At 40.2% G+C, this 16,168-nt stretch overlaps 1 protein-coding gene across 2 annotated transcripts in view; it reads left to right on the top strand.

The window, feature by feature from the left end:
• rb1 (retinoblastoma 1) overlaps positions 1–16,168 on the top strand; it is a 274,361-nt gene that overhangs the window by 21,284 nt on the left and 236,909 nt on the right. For both annotated transcript variants that reach the window (XM_068040271.1, XM_068040272.1), the window contains exons 3-7: positions 2,096–2,199; positions 4,845–4,979; positions 8,715–8,753; positions 8,841–8,905; positions 12,073–12,183. In XM_068040271.1, the coding sequence (XP_067896372.1) occupies positions 2,096–2,199; positions 4,845–4,979; positions 8,715–8,753; positions 8,841–8,905; positions 12,073–12,183 (454 nt within the window). The remainder of the gene's footprint in view (positions 1–2,095; positions 2,200–4,844; positions 4,980–8,714; positions 8,754–8,840; positions 8,906–12,072; positions 12,184–16,168) is intronic.

Here is a 16,168-nt window from a genome sequence, read left to right as displayed (position 1 = left end):
ATTGACAGAAGATTTCTTTCCTTAAAGGACCTCAGTGAACCAGATTTTATTTTTACAACAATTCCGTAGTTTCACGGTCACTGTTAGAGATGTCTTTTAATTCTAGATTTATTAATTAATTGAATTTCAGTTCTACCAGCTGCCGTGGATTACTTAGTCCAGTGACATTACTGCTCCCCCACCATTTCAAATACTTAATTTGTCAATATTTTTGGTTCACCTTCTCTTGGATCAAAAGAGCTCCCAAGCATCTTCTGTTGCAAAAGTTACTTCCAAGAAGTTTGGTTGCTTTCCTGTAGCACTTACCCTTAACAGCTCCCTAATCTATATAAAGCCCAAATCAGTCCTAAGTGTGAACTTGTCCTCCCATCTGGTGAGGCTTTTGTAGCCACTCTTGCTTTCCCGAGCAGGATGTAGGAGAAGAGAATTACGACCAGGTGAGAAAGGGGTCTAGGGTTCCCTCTCATCCTTCACCTGGTCTTACGGTAAGAGGGTTTAATTTTAAACACACTGTTTTTAGCTCCCTTGGTGAATCCTTGTTGACTGCTTTACAATTATAAGGCAAAGAAACCAGCACAAACAGGTTTTCTTGGGTTTAAAGAAGAAAGGTTGAAATTTATTAAACTTAAATTTAAACTCTAATTCGGTTAACACCTGTGGATACACATCGTGCCCGTGCCAGCATGCATGCGCAATACGCATGCAGATAGAGGCAGAAGAAGATCAAGTGGGCAAGTTTGAGGCAATCTCTGAAGAGTGTTTTTGTTATGGTTCTTCGAACTCACTGTAGTGTCCTTGATTGTAGGTAGATCTTGCTCTTCGTTGAAGCCCAGTATTCCTCTTAAACCTTGTTTGCTATAGGAGACTTTTCCCTTTTGGGGTTCATGTATCCTCAGTTGGTTTTTGGATTTCTGTAAAAAAAAAAAGAGATGTGAGCAGACAGACAGGAGGTTGTGGCGAGCCAGCCAGGAGAGGTCTTTTCAACGCAGGAGCAAACAGACACTGAGTTCAGATTATTTGTACAATTCAGAAAAACCCAGGTTGCCAAGCAGATTAGTCATGTGACTAGCTGGTCTGACCATGTCTGTGGATTCTCTGGTTTTAGCCGACCCTGGAATGTCTCTTCTTACACACACTACCTGATGTTCCAAGTCCATTGTGGGTTAAATTGGAGCAGGGAATAGCCCCTTTTTCCTTCCAAGCACTGGCTGTTAGTATGCAAAAAATGTTTTTCCAGCCAAGGGCCTGGTGATTTTATTTATTTATTTATTGGTTGATAGATACAGCACTGAAACAGGCCCTTCGGCTCACTGAGTCTGTGCCGACCAACAACCACCCATTTATACCAATCCTACATTAATCCCATCTTCCCTACCACATCGCCACCATTCTCCTACCATCTACCTACACTAGGGGCAATTTGCAATGGCCAATTTACCTGTCAACCTGCAAGTCTTTGGTTGTGGGAGGAAACCGGAGCACCTGGCGGAAACCCACGCGGTCACAGGGAGAACTTGCAAACTCGGCACAGGCAGTACCCAGAACTGAACCTGGGTCGCTGGAGCTGTGAGGCTGCGGTGCTAACCACTGCGCCACCCTTAAAAAGTCCTTTCTTCACTTTAGCAGCTATTTGAAATTTAATGTCCATATGGCGAAATTAATATGCCTCATTCTTGGCAGGTGGGGGTCTAACACGGCACTTGTTTAGTCTCTCTTTCATCCTGCTATCTTCAGTCTTTTAAAACCTCAATTTGGCACCACCTAATCACGACTCTATGATTTTTTAAAAATTCTGTATTTTTTTTTAACGCTTTGAATATTCATAGTGTCCTGCAGTGTCAGCCTTGGCAGTTCGTTTTGTTTTCTCAGTAATAAAAAGGGGAAATGAAGTAAACGGATGCGATTTAAAAAGAAATCTCCCTCTCCCAGCATTTTTTTTTTGGTGAGACTTGCTCAAGTCATCAAATTCAAGCCTATCATTTGCTTTTATTATTATTTATTCATTGAAGTACTCTGTTTCCATTTATGTTCAGATATTCATTTTTATTCAGTTAACATTTTCTGTAAGTTAAATCTGAAGGTTGATCTCTTCTAGGATGCCGTTCAAAAGTATTGGGGTGTCTGCATCTTCATTGCAGCTGTAGACTTGAATGCAGTTTCCTTCACTCTGACAGAGTTGCAGAAAACCGTAGATCTGAAGTAAGTTTGTGCATTCTCATTTTATTATTTGCCATTGAAAGTGTCATTCAATTGTTCAAGTAGTTTTTCTTTGAGATTCAGGAGTTTTTCCAACCAGGTTAAATGAATCATTAACACCAAGTTGAAATTTTTTTGATAATTGCTCACTTAGTTGGCTTAGTGTTGATATGTGGCTTTGTTGCGTTGAATTCATCATGGACGTGCAAAAGTATACACAGAGTAACCACATTTGTGTGTGCTATATGCTCAGGACACACTATTAAAATATTAGTTTGATACAGTAATTAGAGTTGTAGCTTAATCAGTTGAGGCTGTTTAGCTTCAGAATGTAGGCTGTAAGATTGTACGAATAGGCCTTGTAACAAGTTGTGAATATTTAATGAGAAAAAGGATGAAGAAGAAAAGCCAACAAAACACAACAGGCAAACTAAGGTGCAGCTGATTAGTAAGTTAAGTTTTTAAAAACAGAAGTGCTAAGCTGGGCCAGGAGGTTGCACTCGATGACTAAAGTGAATTAATGCTTCATTAAGGTCCCTCACATTTGGTAAAATGAGGATGTGTGTTTGTGCTGTTCTCTCTTGTCAGTCTTGGATTTACTAGAGTAAAGGTCAGGTCCATCCCTAAAAGGGGTAAACATCAGCAAGCACGTCCTCTACTTGAACCTGCTAGTGGCTTGCTCAAGAATCTAGGGCTCAGGTTGTCTGTCCACCCTTTTGTTTGGGAAAGGCAATGGACAGAAAGGCACTGCTAAAGAAGAGGAAAATAATGTTATAGAAAGGAGGGAGTATGAAGGAAAGAAGACAAAAATAATAAACATGAAATAATAAATTTGAGCAACAGGTGAAGCTAGCTGTTTCACGCTGCTACTATGCAGTAGCAACACGTGTGGTGTTAGCCACTAACAGGATGCTGCCGTCAAGCCAAAAAGGTGTCCTGCCTATCACGCAAATAAATAATGTGATAGATGAATTTCAATGCCAGTGTGATGCTGGGTATATAGGCCGTAAGTCCCAAAGACTGGCGGTTCGCACCAAACAATGTGTCCCTTCCGCTGTTTGCAACGGGTAAGGTACAGGCTGTACCCAACCAGTCCATGCTTGCAAAACTTAAAACACAGTATCCAACATTAGAAGTGATTCTGCGATTGGACAACATTTGTTAAATAATCCTCAGTGTGCTAAGAATTACGCTGACAACCAATTTAAGATTGTCAGTAGGGCTCACAGTGTGGTGCATTTTCGCGTACTGGAAGCTACATATATTAATACACAGGGCCCTGTTCTTTGCAGACAGAAAGAACATGTGTACACACTGTGCCTGTTTCAGCTAAACAAAATAAGTGACAGCCATTCACGGGTTCATTCCTCAAGGCAATGCCTTGACCAGAGTCAAGCTGCCTGGTTTAAATTTCAAACAAAGCTTGGCAGTTAAGTGTCAGTCACCGTTAAGTGGTGCATTCTCCATGACAACTCCTCTACCAATCAGAGTTCACTTGCCAACCGATCAGCACTCTCTTCTCGTACAATATAAATTTTTTGTTTTCCCTTACATTGGTGGTATTGTGCTTTGTCCCGATGAGTACAAGACAAAAAGTTTCGACAACATATCTGTATTTTCAGTAATAAACATGATACGGTGGCGTAGTGGTATTGTCACTGGACTAGTAACCCAGAGACCCACCACAGCAGAAGTTGGAATTTGAATTCAATTAATAAATCTAGAATTTAAAAAAAAGCTAGTCTAATGATGGCCATGAAACTATTGTCGATTGTTGTAAAAACCCATCTGGTTCACTAATGTCCTTTAGGGAAGGAAATCTGCTGTCCTTACCTGGTCTGGCCTACATGTGACTCCAGACCCACAGCAATGTGGTTGACTCTTACATGCCCTCTGAAATGGCGTAGCAAGCCACTCAGTTAGGGAAATTAGGGATGGGCAATAAATGCCGGCCTGGCCAGCGACGCCCACATCCCATGAATGAATAAATAAAAAAAAATACTGAGAAAATTGTCACTGAAGTTTGATAAGTATAAATACTGGGGCTGTGCTCTCTCCTCCACCAACACCTAGAGTTGTAACCTACTAATCTGAAGTGTGAACATTTTAATCTGGCTTGAGAACTCATTCAATCCTGCTAATATGCATCTGAAACTTGCTGTCTACAGGTGGAAAGCACACCTTGAGAAGTGAAGTCGTAGGGTGTGCATGCATTTATCTGATCATTTTTAAATGAATGAACTTGACTTATGAGGCCTTAACAGTATTTTGATGCACACTTCATTTCAATAATTGTTTTAATCATTTAAAGAGCAGAATCGCTGCCACAGGCTATTCACAGATCCAGAAAAAGAAAAAAGTAATTTGCTTTTGTGTGCGCTGTTGTACATTTATGGATTCTGTTTTATTGCTGGAGAGTTATAAATGTGAATGATATATTCATATCGAATATATTCGACTCCTATTAATTCATAGTTGTTTAATTTAAATTACTGGATACTTCAAATTTTTTTAAATGCAATTTTTTTAAAAGCAATTTTGATTTAATAGGAGTAGGCTATTTCAGAATGAATGGTAATAGCACGGCGTGATGGCATTGATAGAAGTGACGAGCGACCAATAATTTATTTTTTTCTCTCTCCTTGAAGTGTGACTGAGTTCTTGCAGTCGCTGAAGAAAATGGATGTGAACTTGGACACCATTAGCACTAAAGTAAATTCAGTGGTGTTGAAACTGGAAAAGAAGTGCCTTGTTTTCACTGCCCTCTTTGAAAAATTTAAGAGGTAACTTTTTAAAATTATATTTGTTACTGGTTAGCTTCTAAGCTTACAGTAAGAAATGTGGATCCATTTAGAATGAGGAAAGTTGCAAAGCTAACTTGACCAGTTTCTTTTTAATACATTGTTCTATTAAAATATTTTACAGGATGGTATTGTGAAAAAGAGATTGAATTTTATGTTGGCTTTAGGTTGAGTTGGGCAACTGTAATATACAGTGTGTTGGTGTCAAATGAGGGAGTCATTAGGAAAATGAATTATGTAGCTAAAGAATTCGTAATATATGCCTTTGAGAATTTTACGTAACTGGAATTAATGGGACAGCTGAGTGCGAATCAGTCAAGGATAGCTGATGTATTCACTAGTATACAAAAATGATGGGCAAGAAAAGGCCAATTTTTTCATCAAGTAATTAGCTTTTGTGTGCACTGTTGTAAATTTATGGATTCTATTTTATTGCTGGAGATTCATAAATGTTGATATACTCATACCAAATATATTGGTCTACTCCTGTTTATTCATCATTGCTTAATTTGAATGACTGGATAATGCACATTTTTTAGTGCAAAAAGCATCTTTGATTTAGTAGGAGTAGGCTATTACAAAATCCATCTTATTCATAATGTCTGGAACATCATGACTAAACACTTCCTACTCTCCTTTAGCCTGGCAAAAGAAAAAAGAAACCCAGAGTCAGTAAGGGAGGTGGGGGGAAATTCTGGGCAATTCTTATTTGACCCACTCAGGTGATCAAAACCAGTCCAAGAGATCACATGGACCATGTGAACATTAACCATTAATCCATTTACCTTCGATATGATGCGATTTCTGCCCCGATCAAGAACTGGTCCAGTTACCTCATGAAGGAAGGCATGTAGAGAGTTGGCACATAATATACAAGCTGCCAATGTATTCCAGAGGCTCACTACTCTCTCGAAGACTAATCACCTAATTTGTAGTATATACCTACTCTTGTATCGTTAAAATGCATGTTTCCTGGACCTCGCCAATCTGTCAAACTGGAATACTTTATCCATAGGCACGCAGTCCTGCCCCTTCATTATTTTTATATACCTCTATCAGGTTGCCTGCAGGTTTACACTGCTATAAAATGAGTAGACCTAGCCCTTTAAGCCTAACTGAGTAACTTAAGGTTCTTTAAACTAGGAATCATTCTCGTTACTCTCCCCTGAACATTTTTCAATTGAGGGGGTCAAAACTGGATATAGTACTTCAGATGGAGTCTATCCAATGACCTGTATAATATAATGGAATGGTCTCCTTTGATTTGTATTGAATGCTTCTATTACTACAACACATAACTTTTCTGCATTGCTTGTGATTCACTGATCTGTGCACAATAATACCTAGATCTGGGGCCTCAGCTATCTACAATCTATATCAATGGCTTAGCTGAACAAACTGAGAGTAATGTATCTAAGTTTGCTGATTATGCAAAGCTAGGTGGAAAGGTAAGCTGTGGGAGGACACGGGCTGCAAAGAGATACACACAGGTTAAGTGAGTGGGCAACAAGATAGCAGATGGACGAAAACCTAGGGAAAGGTGAAGTTATTCACTTTGATCGTAAGAACAGAAAAGCAGAATATTTTTTAAAAGGTGTGAAACTTGCTCAGAGAGACTTGGTTGTGCTCATACAAGGAATGCAGAAAGCTAGCATGCAGGTACAACAAGCAATTAGGAAGGTAAATGGCATGTTGGCCTTTGTTGCAAGAGGATTTAAGCACAGGAATAAAGAAGTCTTGCTATATGGTTTTGGAGAGTGTACTGTGTGCAGTTTGGTCTCCACATTTTACTTGCACTGGAGGCGGTACAGCGAAGGCTCACTAAATTGGTCCCTGGGATGAGGGAGTTGTCCTATGGTAACAGGCTGAGTAAATTGGGCCTATATTCTCGAGTTTAGAAAAATGAGAGGTGATCTCATTGAAACATGCAAGATTCTGAAGGGGCTGGATAGGCTAGATGCTGAGAGATAGTTTCTGCTGGTCAGTGAATCTAAAACATGAGGGCACAGTCTCAGGATAAGGGGCTGATCATTTAGGACTGAGATGAGAAGGGTTGTGAATCTTTGGAATTCTCGACACCAGAGGGTTGTGGATGCTTCATTGTTGAATACATTTAAAGCTGGGATAGACAGGTTTTTTGGTGTCTCGGAATCGAGGGATATGGCGAGTGGGTGGGCAGGAAAGTGGAGTTGAAACCCAAGGTCAGCCATGATTGTATTGAATGGTGGAGCCATCTTGGTGGGCCATATGGTCTTTTCCTGCTGCTATTTCTTGTATTCTTGAGTTCTAGATCCTTTTCTCAACCACTTTCAGTTCATTTGCCTGTAAGTTATAACAATATTTTGTGTTGGTCCCATTTGCATGCATTTATCTCCAGGTTTAATGCCTCTTGCCATTGTTTGTCCTAATCCCCTAGTGCATCTAAATCTTTTTGAAAGAAAGAGTTGCATTTATGTAGTGCTTTTGACCACAGGACATCCCGAAGTGCTTTACAGCCAATGATGTACTTTTAAAGTGTAGTCACTGTTGCAATGTAGGAAACGTTACAGCCAATTTGCGCACGTCAAGCTCCTACAAACAGCAGTGTGATAATGACCAGAGAATCTGTGTTTGTGATCTTGATTGAGGAATAACTATTGGCCAGACACCAGGGGTAGCTCCCGTATTCTTTTAAACAGTACCATAAAATCTTTTATGTCTACCTGCAAAGGCAAATGGGCAAACGGTCCAAAAGACAGCACCTCTGACAGTGTGGCACTGGAGTGTCATCCTTGCTTTTTATGCTCAAGTCGGGGAGTGTGACTTGAACCGAAGCAAGAGTGTTTCAAAAATATGTCAACCATGGCTGACACATTGTGGACTATTTGTAGAAGATTGTATTCCTGCACTCTTAACCCTTGTACATATTTGTGTCATGTGTAAACCTATTGACCATACGCCCAACACCACTGTCTCGGTTATTAATACAAAGTGAATCCTGTGGGATACCAGCAGTAACCTGCTGCCAAGCTGATCCATAACCACTGATTGCAACTTTTTGACTGTGGGATTGGAGCCATTTCTTAATCCAGCGTATTTCAGTCACATTTGTTATAATTTTGGATTACATCAAGTTTTATTTCATTGTCTTGATCCATTTTAAAAGCACAGAAACATTTTACTTGTCAGCTGCCATCACACTCATTTGAGTTGTTGGAGAGTCATTATATCGTCCACTGCCATTGATTTCTGACTTCTACTTCTTTGATTTCAGTTGGGAGTCGTTTTTTAAAACCATCTGTAAGATTTCGGTCCAAACGTGTAACAGAAAGGAACAATTGAAAGGTCACTGACCTGAAACGTTAACTCTGCTTCTCTCTCCACAGATGCTGCCAGACCTGCTGAGTATTTCCAGCATTTCTTGTTTTTATTATGAACAATTGAACCCTTTTATTGTAGGATACTTCATGTGGAGCTTTAACCCTCTGAGAATTGCAGTAGTATTACTGCAATAAAGGAAAATATGTAGTAGGGGATTAGCTTATTTCTGACTGTTCCACCTATTTTGAATTGAAAATGTGCTGCAGCGGTACATTTAAATCACAACTTGCATTTTTATAGCATGTATAGCATCCCATAGTCTTTGCTCACCTTTGTAAAAAGGTGATAATGTGTGTTTCAGAAGTGATAATTACACTCTTGCCAAGAGTATTAAGAGTTGGCTTTTTTAATTTACAGGATATGTGAAAAGATATTTGTGGAAGCACCAAGTAACCAGTAAGTTTTCAATTAATAAGTCAATTGTTTTTCTTGAAAACTTGTACAGTAATGCCATTAATTTTGACTGTTTCATTTGTTAACCAGGGCGTCATTAGAAACTAATAAACCAGTGGTGAAAATCTGTTGGATCACATTTCTGCTGGCAACAGGTCTGTTAAAATAAACAGCTTATTTTAAAAGGTGTATACATGGAGAACTGACTTTCTATTTTAATAATAGGGTGTCCAAACAATTCCCAAGAAGCCATAGTGATTCTTCCTCTGGTAACTCTTATTTTATACTGCCCTGGATTTATGTGTTGGAATTTTATATGGTTTCCAGTGCCGCTCCCTCATAAGAAAAAGTGAGAAGTGACCATCTGGTCCACCAGTCCTTGCCCTGTCCATCAGACAGAGCAACTTCATGCAAGACCCTCTCTAAGTGCTAGTAATGCCAATTTCCTGAGGGTGACAAAATATGGAATTTTGGATCAAAAAGAAGAAAATGGTCCTTGTATTTTCATGGAGAATATCTTATGACTGTTAACTGGAGTAAGATTAAAATGGAGATAGAGATGAAACTAAGATATCAGTCAGTGGTACATAGCGTTTAGAACAAATGTTGGAAATTGAAACATGAATCCTTTCTTGTCATTCAGGACGCAGTTAACTTTTTTCAGCATTCCTTATGGTCTCGTAAATAGTACAGAAGCAAAACAAGTGGTAATTTTAAGCATAAATGTAACAATTTCTGAAAATAATAAATATTAAAAATGACATCTTGAGGATCAAACTAAAGTTATGACTAGAGTTCTTAAGACTATAATTTAAATAATATGGAGACCCGGATTTTGCAGTAGTAATAGTGAAACTGTCAGTGTTACTAATAATAGTGAAACAGACAGCAACTTCTGGACTCCACACATTTGCAGTTAAACAAGGAAATCCAGAATAATAAAAGCAAAATACTGCAGATGCTGGAAATCTGAAATAAAAACAAAGTGCTGGAAATATTCAGCTGGTCAGGCAGCATCTGTGGAGAGAGAAGCAGAGTTAACGTTTCAGGTCAGTGACCTTTCATCTGAGTTCTGATGGAAGGTCACAGACCTGAAACATTAACTCTGCTTCTCTCTCCGCAGATGCTGCCTGACCCCAGTATTTCCATCACTTTGTTTTTATTAAGGAAATCCAGAAGTTGCTTTCATTAAATTCCAAATCCTTGCAGGTGTCAATGTTTAAAATCACTGAACCGATGAGAACTTATTTTTAACAGCAACATTTCTGTTTTAAAAACTCCTCAAAGAAGTTTTGCCTTATTTTTGAGGTGTAACTGGGTTTTTAACTGCGTACCAAATCATCATAACTGCTGAACAACCTCTCTTGCCCTGGAAACCGAATTTTCTATTTGTGCAATGTCACATTTTTCCGTTATGATAATTCTGTAGCTTTTTTAAAGTTTAAGTTTGATATTTTAGCTTCTAATGTGTAGGTCACAATCTGTTGTAAAATTTATGGAAGTGAAGGATAATCAGTACAGTTTACTTCCTGCTTTACTGTCTGTGCGAAATATTCAAAATGGCTGCTTACCTTGCTTGATATAACTATTGCTGCAAGCCTGGAAATCTCCTTGACTTGACGCCAGATTCAAATTAACATTGGGAAAAGTGAAATCCACGCCACAGAGATTACTAGTTCTTTGTGGGCAGCTTTCTTCAATGTCAGGAGTGAGTGCCATTGCTTCATGGCTGACTGCAAAATCCAGGCTTAAAGGTCAAGATAAAGTGATAAAACAGACTTTTGTTTTTCTTTGACTGAAATACCAGTCTAAATATCAGGTTGTTGAAGAAAGTTAAATTGTATCAGTGGAATTAATTGTTCGACTAAATAACAGCACTAAAATAGTTTGTTAATCAATATACATTATTTGAAAATGTGTTAATGAAATGGGAAAGTAGCTGCTAGTTCACAAAGGATAGCTTATTGCCAACATAATTTATGTACGTTGATAGAAACATGATCTGTCTACTTACTGCCTTATGTTGGAGTCTGATGGCTCTCACACAATTCATTACTTTAGAAGGCAAAAATGGTAGCTCCTCTGGGTCCACGCGACCACTTTAAATAGATAACCAGTCAACTATTGTTTTTGTTTGATGGAATTGAAGGGAAAAATGTTGAGTTAAACTACTTCCTGCTGTTTAAAAAGTGCCATGGGATGGATCATTACTGCCACATGAACAGGCAGACAAGATCTTGGTTTAGTGTAGCACTTCCTCAGTGTTGCACTGCACTGTCGTCTGTTCCTGACGTGGATCTCAGCCTATAACTATCGTACTCCAAGGCTAAAGTGTCACCAACTCGGCCTAGCTGATATGTAAATGAGAAATAAGTTAATATGAATTGGTAGAAAATTATTCAGTAAGATGATGAGGAAAAGATTTCGTATTAAGTAGCATACAAAGTTTTTAAAATACATTTTCCAAAAATTAAAAACTTTATGTCCTAACGTATGCTCTGAATTGAACATTTTCTTTTGTATGTCAATTTAAACTACAGCTAAGTGGCTTACCAAAACGGAAAGTTTGGACACCCCTGTTCAAATAGATCCTTCTAAAATGTTTATTTACCTAGCAGTTGAAGCAATTTCCTTTTCATGTAAATAAATTCAGTGTGAAATGCTATTTCCTGCCACCAGAGGGTATTGTTAGATCTTTTATTCAGTTGGTTTAGTTATTGTTGTTGACGGCAATCTGTATTATGTTGGTATGCTATAAACCTACAAAGTTCAGCGGGAAGTTTTACTATGGTTGTAAGGTACAGTGTTGATATTCTTGACAGAATTATGAACCTTGAAGATAAATGCAAATTGATTGAGGGAAGTGATGAATGCTTGGTGAGTCTTTGTTATGGTGTAAAGAATAGCCACTGTCAAAATGTTTGTGTGTATGCATAGAAATTGGATAAATTAGCACATATTTCATAGTTTCCAAGTTTTCTTCATGATCAAGATTTAAAATCCCTAAACAATTATCTAAGCTCAAATGCTATTTCAATATTTCTAGAAACTGTTAAATTATTTTTACTTGAAAAATAAAGACACTTGCCATCTGCGTGATTTTGAAACCACTTGGGATGTGTTTTGAGTTTGTACTGGAAGATGAACTAAATCTAATTTTGGTTCTGTGGGTTTCTAGAAAACAAAAGACCTTTTAAATGGTTTTGCGAACAAAGGTATATTCTTTTAGCCTTACTGATCATTTATAGTTCAAATGTAATGAAATGGGACAAAGCACACTTTAATTTTTTTGCTTTTGGTATTATTTGCATTCTGCTTTCAGGAAAGCTGCTGCAGATGGAAGATGACCTTGTGCTCTCTTTCCAGTTGTTGCTTTGTGTCCTGGAGTACTTTATCAAGATCTCACCCTCTGCAATGATTAAGGAACCTTACAGTAGGTTTTCAAAGATAACAATAGAAATCAAACTGCTTTTTTCAAAAAGAAATGTTAGGTCCCAGAAAGCTTAAATTCGGTTGTGAAATATGGCAGCTGCATGTTTATTACGTACCAATGCTTATTGATTGTCATAAATTGGCTTTTTGAAAACATGAATGTTGTACAGGTAGTCAATTGAAGTTAAATTAGAATTTATAAGCTCCCCAGATGGCAGTGAGTAGCTGAATCCCATAGTCAATAAGAAGGTCTCGCATTTTATCTGTGGTTTATGTTCAGTTAATTAACCTCAGTCGGGGGAGTGATGAGGACATGACATGCGGACTTCACCCCTCTGGACTTGGAAAGGAAAAATTGGTCAGGGTTGCTGTTGTGATTCAGCTGACATGCCTGCTGTGCCAAAGAGCTGTCAATACTCCCTGCCCAGATGCACTTGTGTCATGACCACTTGAGTGAGGTTACCAGAGGGTGCCTGATACCTGTGGAACCATATTCAGTCAAGGGCCAGCAGCTTCAGGAGGCAAGGGAGGAAATTGACAAAAGAAGAGAAGGAACTAGGAACAAAGTTTCTGTACGTCACAGAAGCGAGCCGTGCAATTCTTTTGTAACAAACCTTTTAAAATCAAATATTAGTGAAACGTCTTTGGACCTGTGCAATAAAGTACAATTCTTGAATTATTAGATAAACTTGGATATAGCAAATCTGGTGGAAACAAAATTAAATGGGAAGCATTACTTTGCAGGTGACCACGTTTAATGTAAAAGTTGCATGAAGGGAGGCACATATCAATATATATTTCTGTTACTTGAGTCTGATATTCCCTGTTTTGGCAGCAGTTTTATGCTGCATCATGTTGGGTGTCTCAATGTGAAGACAGCTGTTCAGGTATGTCAAATAGTGGGTGTGTTAGCAAGCAGCTGCATGGTACTATGGATTTGGATTCTCCTTTTTATCCTCAGTGCTGATTTAAGTAATGTAAACATTCAGTGCAGACCAAGCAATGTTATAAGCTTGGCTATTTTACATGTTATATCACTGACTTATCAGGATGGACACACCATCTAAGCAAAGATGCTGGGATGTTTTACTGTTATGAGGAATTGAATGATTGTTTCAGCTGAATGGAGGGTTTGAACTTTGACATGTGACTTGGCAGGTGGAAAGTAAGTTCTTAAGCCTTTCTCACTAGTGCCTTGAGAACCATGTGATGTTCCATATTTGCACACATTCCATGTTCGTCAGGTGAAAGTTATTTACCAACAAGTGACAGGAGTTCAGTCTTGAATCTTATTTTTGCAAGTTTAGTTGACGGGCTATAAACTCTGTTTACTTGACCCTTGCACCCCCCCCCCCCCTTTTTTGGCTCTTGGATTGGCTAACTCCATCCAACATTTCTCTATGTTTTGTGACTTAGTTTATGTTTTTAGAATTTCAAGATGCTGAGAGGTTTGTACATAGAGATTCATGTGGCTTTCACATGATGTATCAAGAGTCCTTGTATGTTGTAATTTGGGCCAATGATTTATGTAAGTGTAAGCAGCTGTTCATTTTGGGTAATCTCATTTCAAAGCAGTGCATTGTTAGGTAGTTGGTGATATGTTATAACTTGACAGTGTAGAATTGCTAGGGGAGGCGGTGGTGCAGTGGTATTGTCACTGGACTAGTAACCCAGAGACCCAGGGTATTGCTCTGGGGACATGGGTTCAAATCCCACCACAGCAGAAGGTGGAATTTGAATTCAATTAATAGATCTGGAATTTTAAAAAAAAAAGCTCGTCTAATGATGGCAATGAAACCATTGTCGATTGTTGTAAAAACCCATCTGGGTTCACTAATGTCCTTTAGGGAAGGAAATCTGTGACTCCAGACCCACAGCAATGTGGTTGACTCTTACATGCCCTCTGAAATGACCTAGCAAGCCACTCAGTTGTACCTAACTGCTACGAAGTCAATAAAAAGGAATGAAACCAGATGGACCACACGGCATCGACCTAGGTACCGGAAACGACAACGGCAAACCCAACCCTGCAAAGTCCTCCTTACTAACATCTGGGGGCTTGTGCCAAAGTTGGGAGAGCTGCCCCACAGACTAGTCAAGCAACAGCCTGACATAGTCATACTCCTGGAATCATACCTTACAGACAATGTCCCAGACACTGCCATCACTATCCCTGGGTATGTCCTGTCCCACTGGCAGGACAGACCCACCAGAGGTGGTGGCACAGTGGTATACAGTAGTGAGGGAGTTGCCCTGGGAGTCCTCAATATCTACTCTGGACCCCATGAAGTCTCATGGCATCAGATCAAACCTGGACAAGGAAACCTCCTGCTGATTACCACCTACTGCCCTCCCTCAGCTGATGAGTCAGTGATCCTCCATGTTGAACGCCACTTGGAGGAAGCACTGAGTGTGGCAAAGGCACAAAATGGACTGTGGGTGGGGGACTTCAATGTCCATCACCAAGAGTGGCTCGGTAGCACCGCTACTGACCGGGCTGGCCGAGTCCTAAAGGACGTATCTGCTAGACAGGGTATGCGGCAGGTGGTGAGGGTACCAACAAGAGGGGAAAACTTACTCTATCTTGTCCTCACCAATCTACCTGCCGCCGATGCATCTGTCCGTGACAGTATTGGTAGGAGTGACCACCGCACAGTTCTTGTGGAGACTAAGTCCAGCCTTCACATTGAGAATACCCTCCATCGTGTTGTGTGGCACTACCACCGTGCTAAGTGGGATAGATATTGAACAGATCTGGCAATGCAAAACTGGGCATCTATGAGGCGCTGTGGGCCATCAGAATTGTACTCAACCACAATCAGTAACTTCATGGCCTGGCATATCCCCCACTCTACCATTACCATCAAGCCAGGAGACCAACCCTGGTTCAATGAAGAGTGCAGGAGGGCATGCCAGGAGCAGCACCAGGCATACCTCAAAATGAGGTGTCAACCTGGTGAAGCTACAATCCAGGACTACTTGCGTCCCAAATTGCGTAAGCAGCATGCGATAGACCGAGCTAAGCGATCCCATAACCAAAAGATCAGATCTAAGCTCTGCAGTCCTGCCACATCCAGTTGTGAATGGTACTGCACAATTAAACAACTAACTGGAAGAGGTAGATCCACAAATATTCCCATCCTCAATGATGGCAGAGCCCAGCACATCAGTGTAAAATATAAGGCTGAAGCATTTGCAACAATCTTCAGCCAGAAAGTGCCGAGTTGATGATCCATCTCTGCCTCCTCCTGACGTCCCCAGCATCACAGATGCCAGTCTTCAGCCAATTCAATTCACTCCGCGTAATTTCAAGAAACGACTGAAGACACTGGATACTGCAAAAGCTATGGGCCCTGACAATATTCCAGCAATAGTACTGCAGACTTGTGCTCCAGAACTTGCCGCGCCCCTAGCCAAGCTGTTCCAGTACAGCTACAACACTGGCATCTACCCTGCAATGTGGAAAATTGCCCAGCTATGTCCTGTACACAAAAAGCAGGACAGGTCCAACCCGGCCAATTACCGCCCCATCAGTAAAGTGATGGAAGGTGTCATCAACAGTGCCATCAAGCGGCACTTGCTTAGCAATAACCTGCTCAGTGCCGCTCGGTTTGGGTTCTGCCAGGGCCACTCAGCTCCTGACCTCATTACAGCCTTGGTTCAAACATGGACAAAAGAGCTGAGCTCAAGAGGTGAGGTGAGAGTGACTGCCCTTGACATCAAGGCAGCATTTGACCGAGTACGGCATCAAGGAACCTGAGCAAAACTGAAGTCAATGGGAATCGGGGGGAAAACCCCCCCACTGGCTGGAGTCCTACCTAGCGCAAAGGAGGATGGTTGTGGTTGTCTGAGGTCAATCATCTGAGCTCCAGGACATCACTGCAGGAGTTCCTCAGGGTCGTGTCCTAGGCCCAACCATCTTCAGCTGCTTCATCAATGACCTTCCTTCAGTCATAAGGTCAGAAGTGGGGATGTTCGCTGATTGC

The sequence above is a fragment of the Heterodontus francisci genome, chromosome 10 (assembly GCF_036365525.1).
Source record: "Heterodontus francisci isolate sHetFra1 chromosome 10, sHetFra1.hap1, whole genome shotgun sequence".
NCBI classification, from domain to species: domain Eukaryota; kingdom Metazoa; phylum Chordata; class Chondrichthyes; order Heterodontiformes; family Heterodontidae; genus Heterodontus; species Heterodontus francisci.
This window is presented reverse-complemented; position numbering and strand designations above follow the sequence as displayed.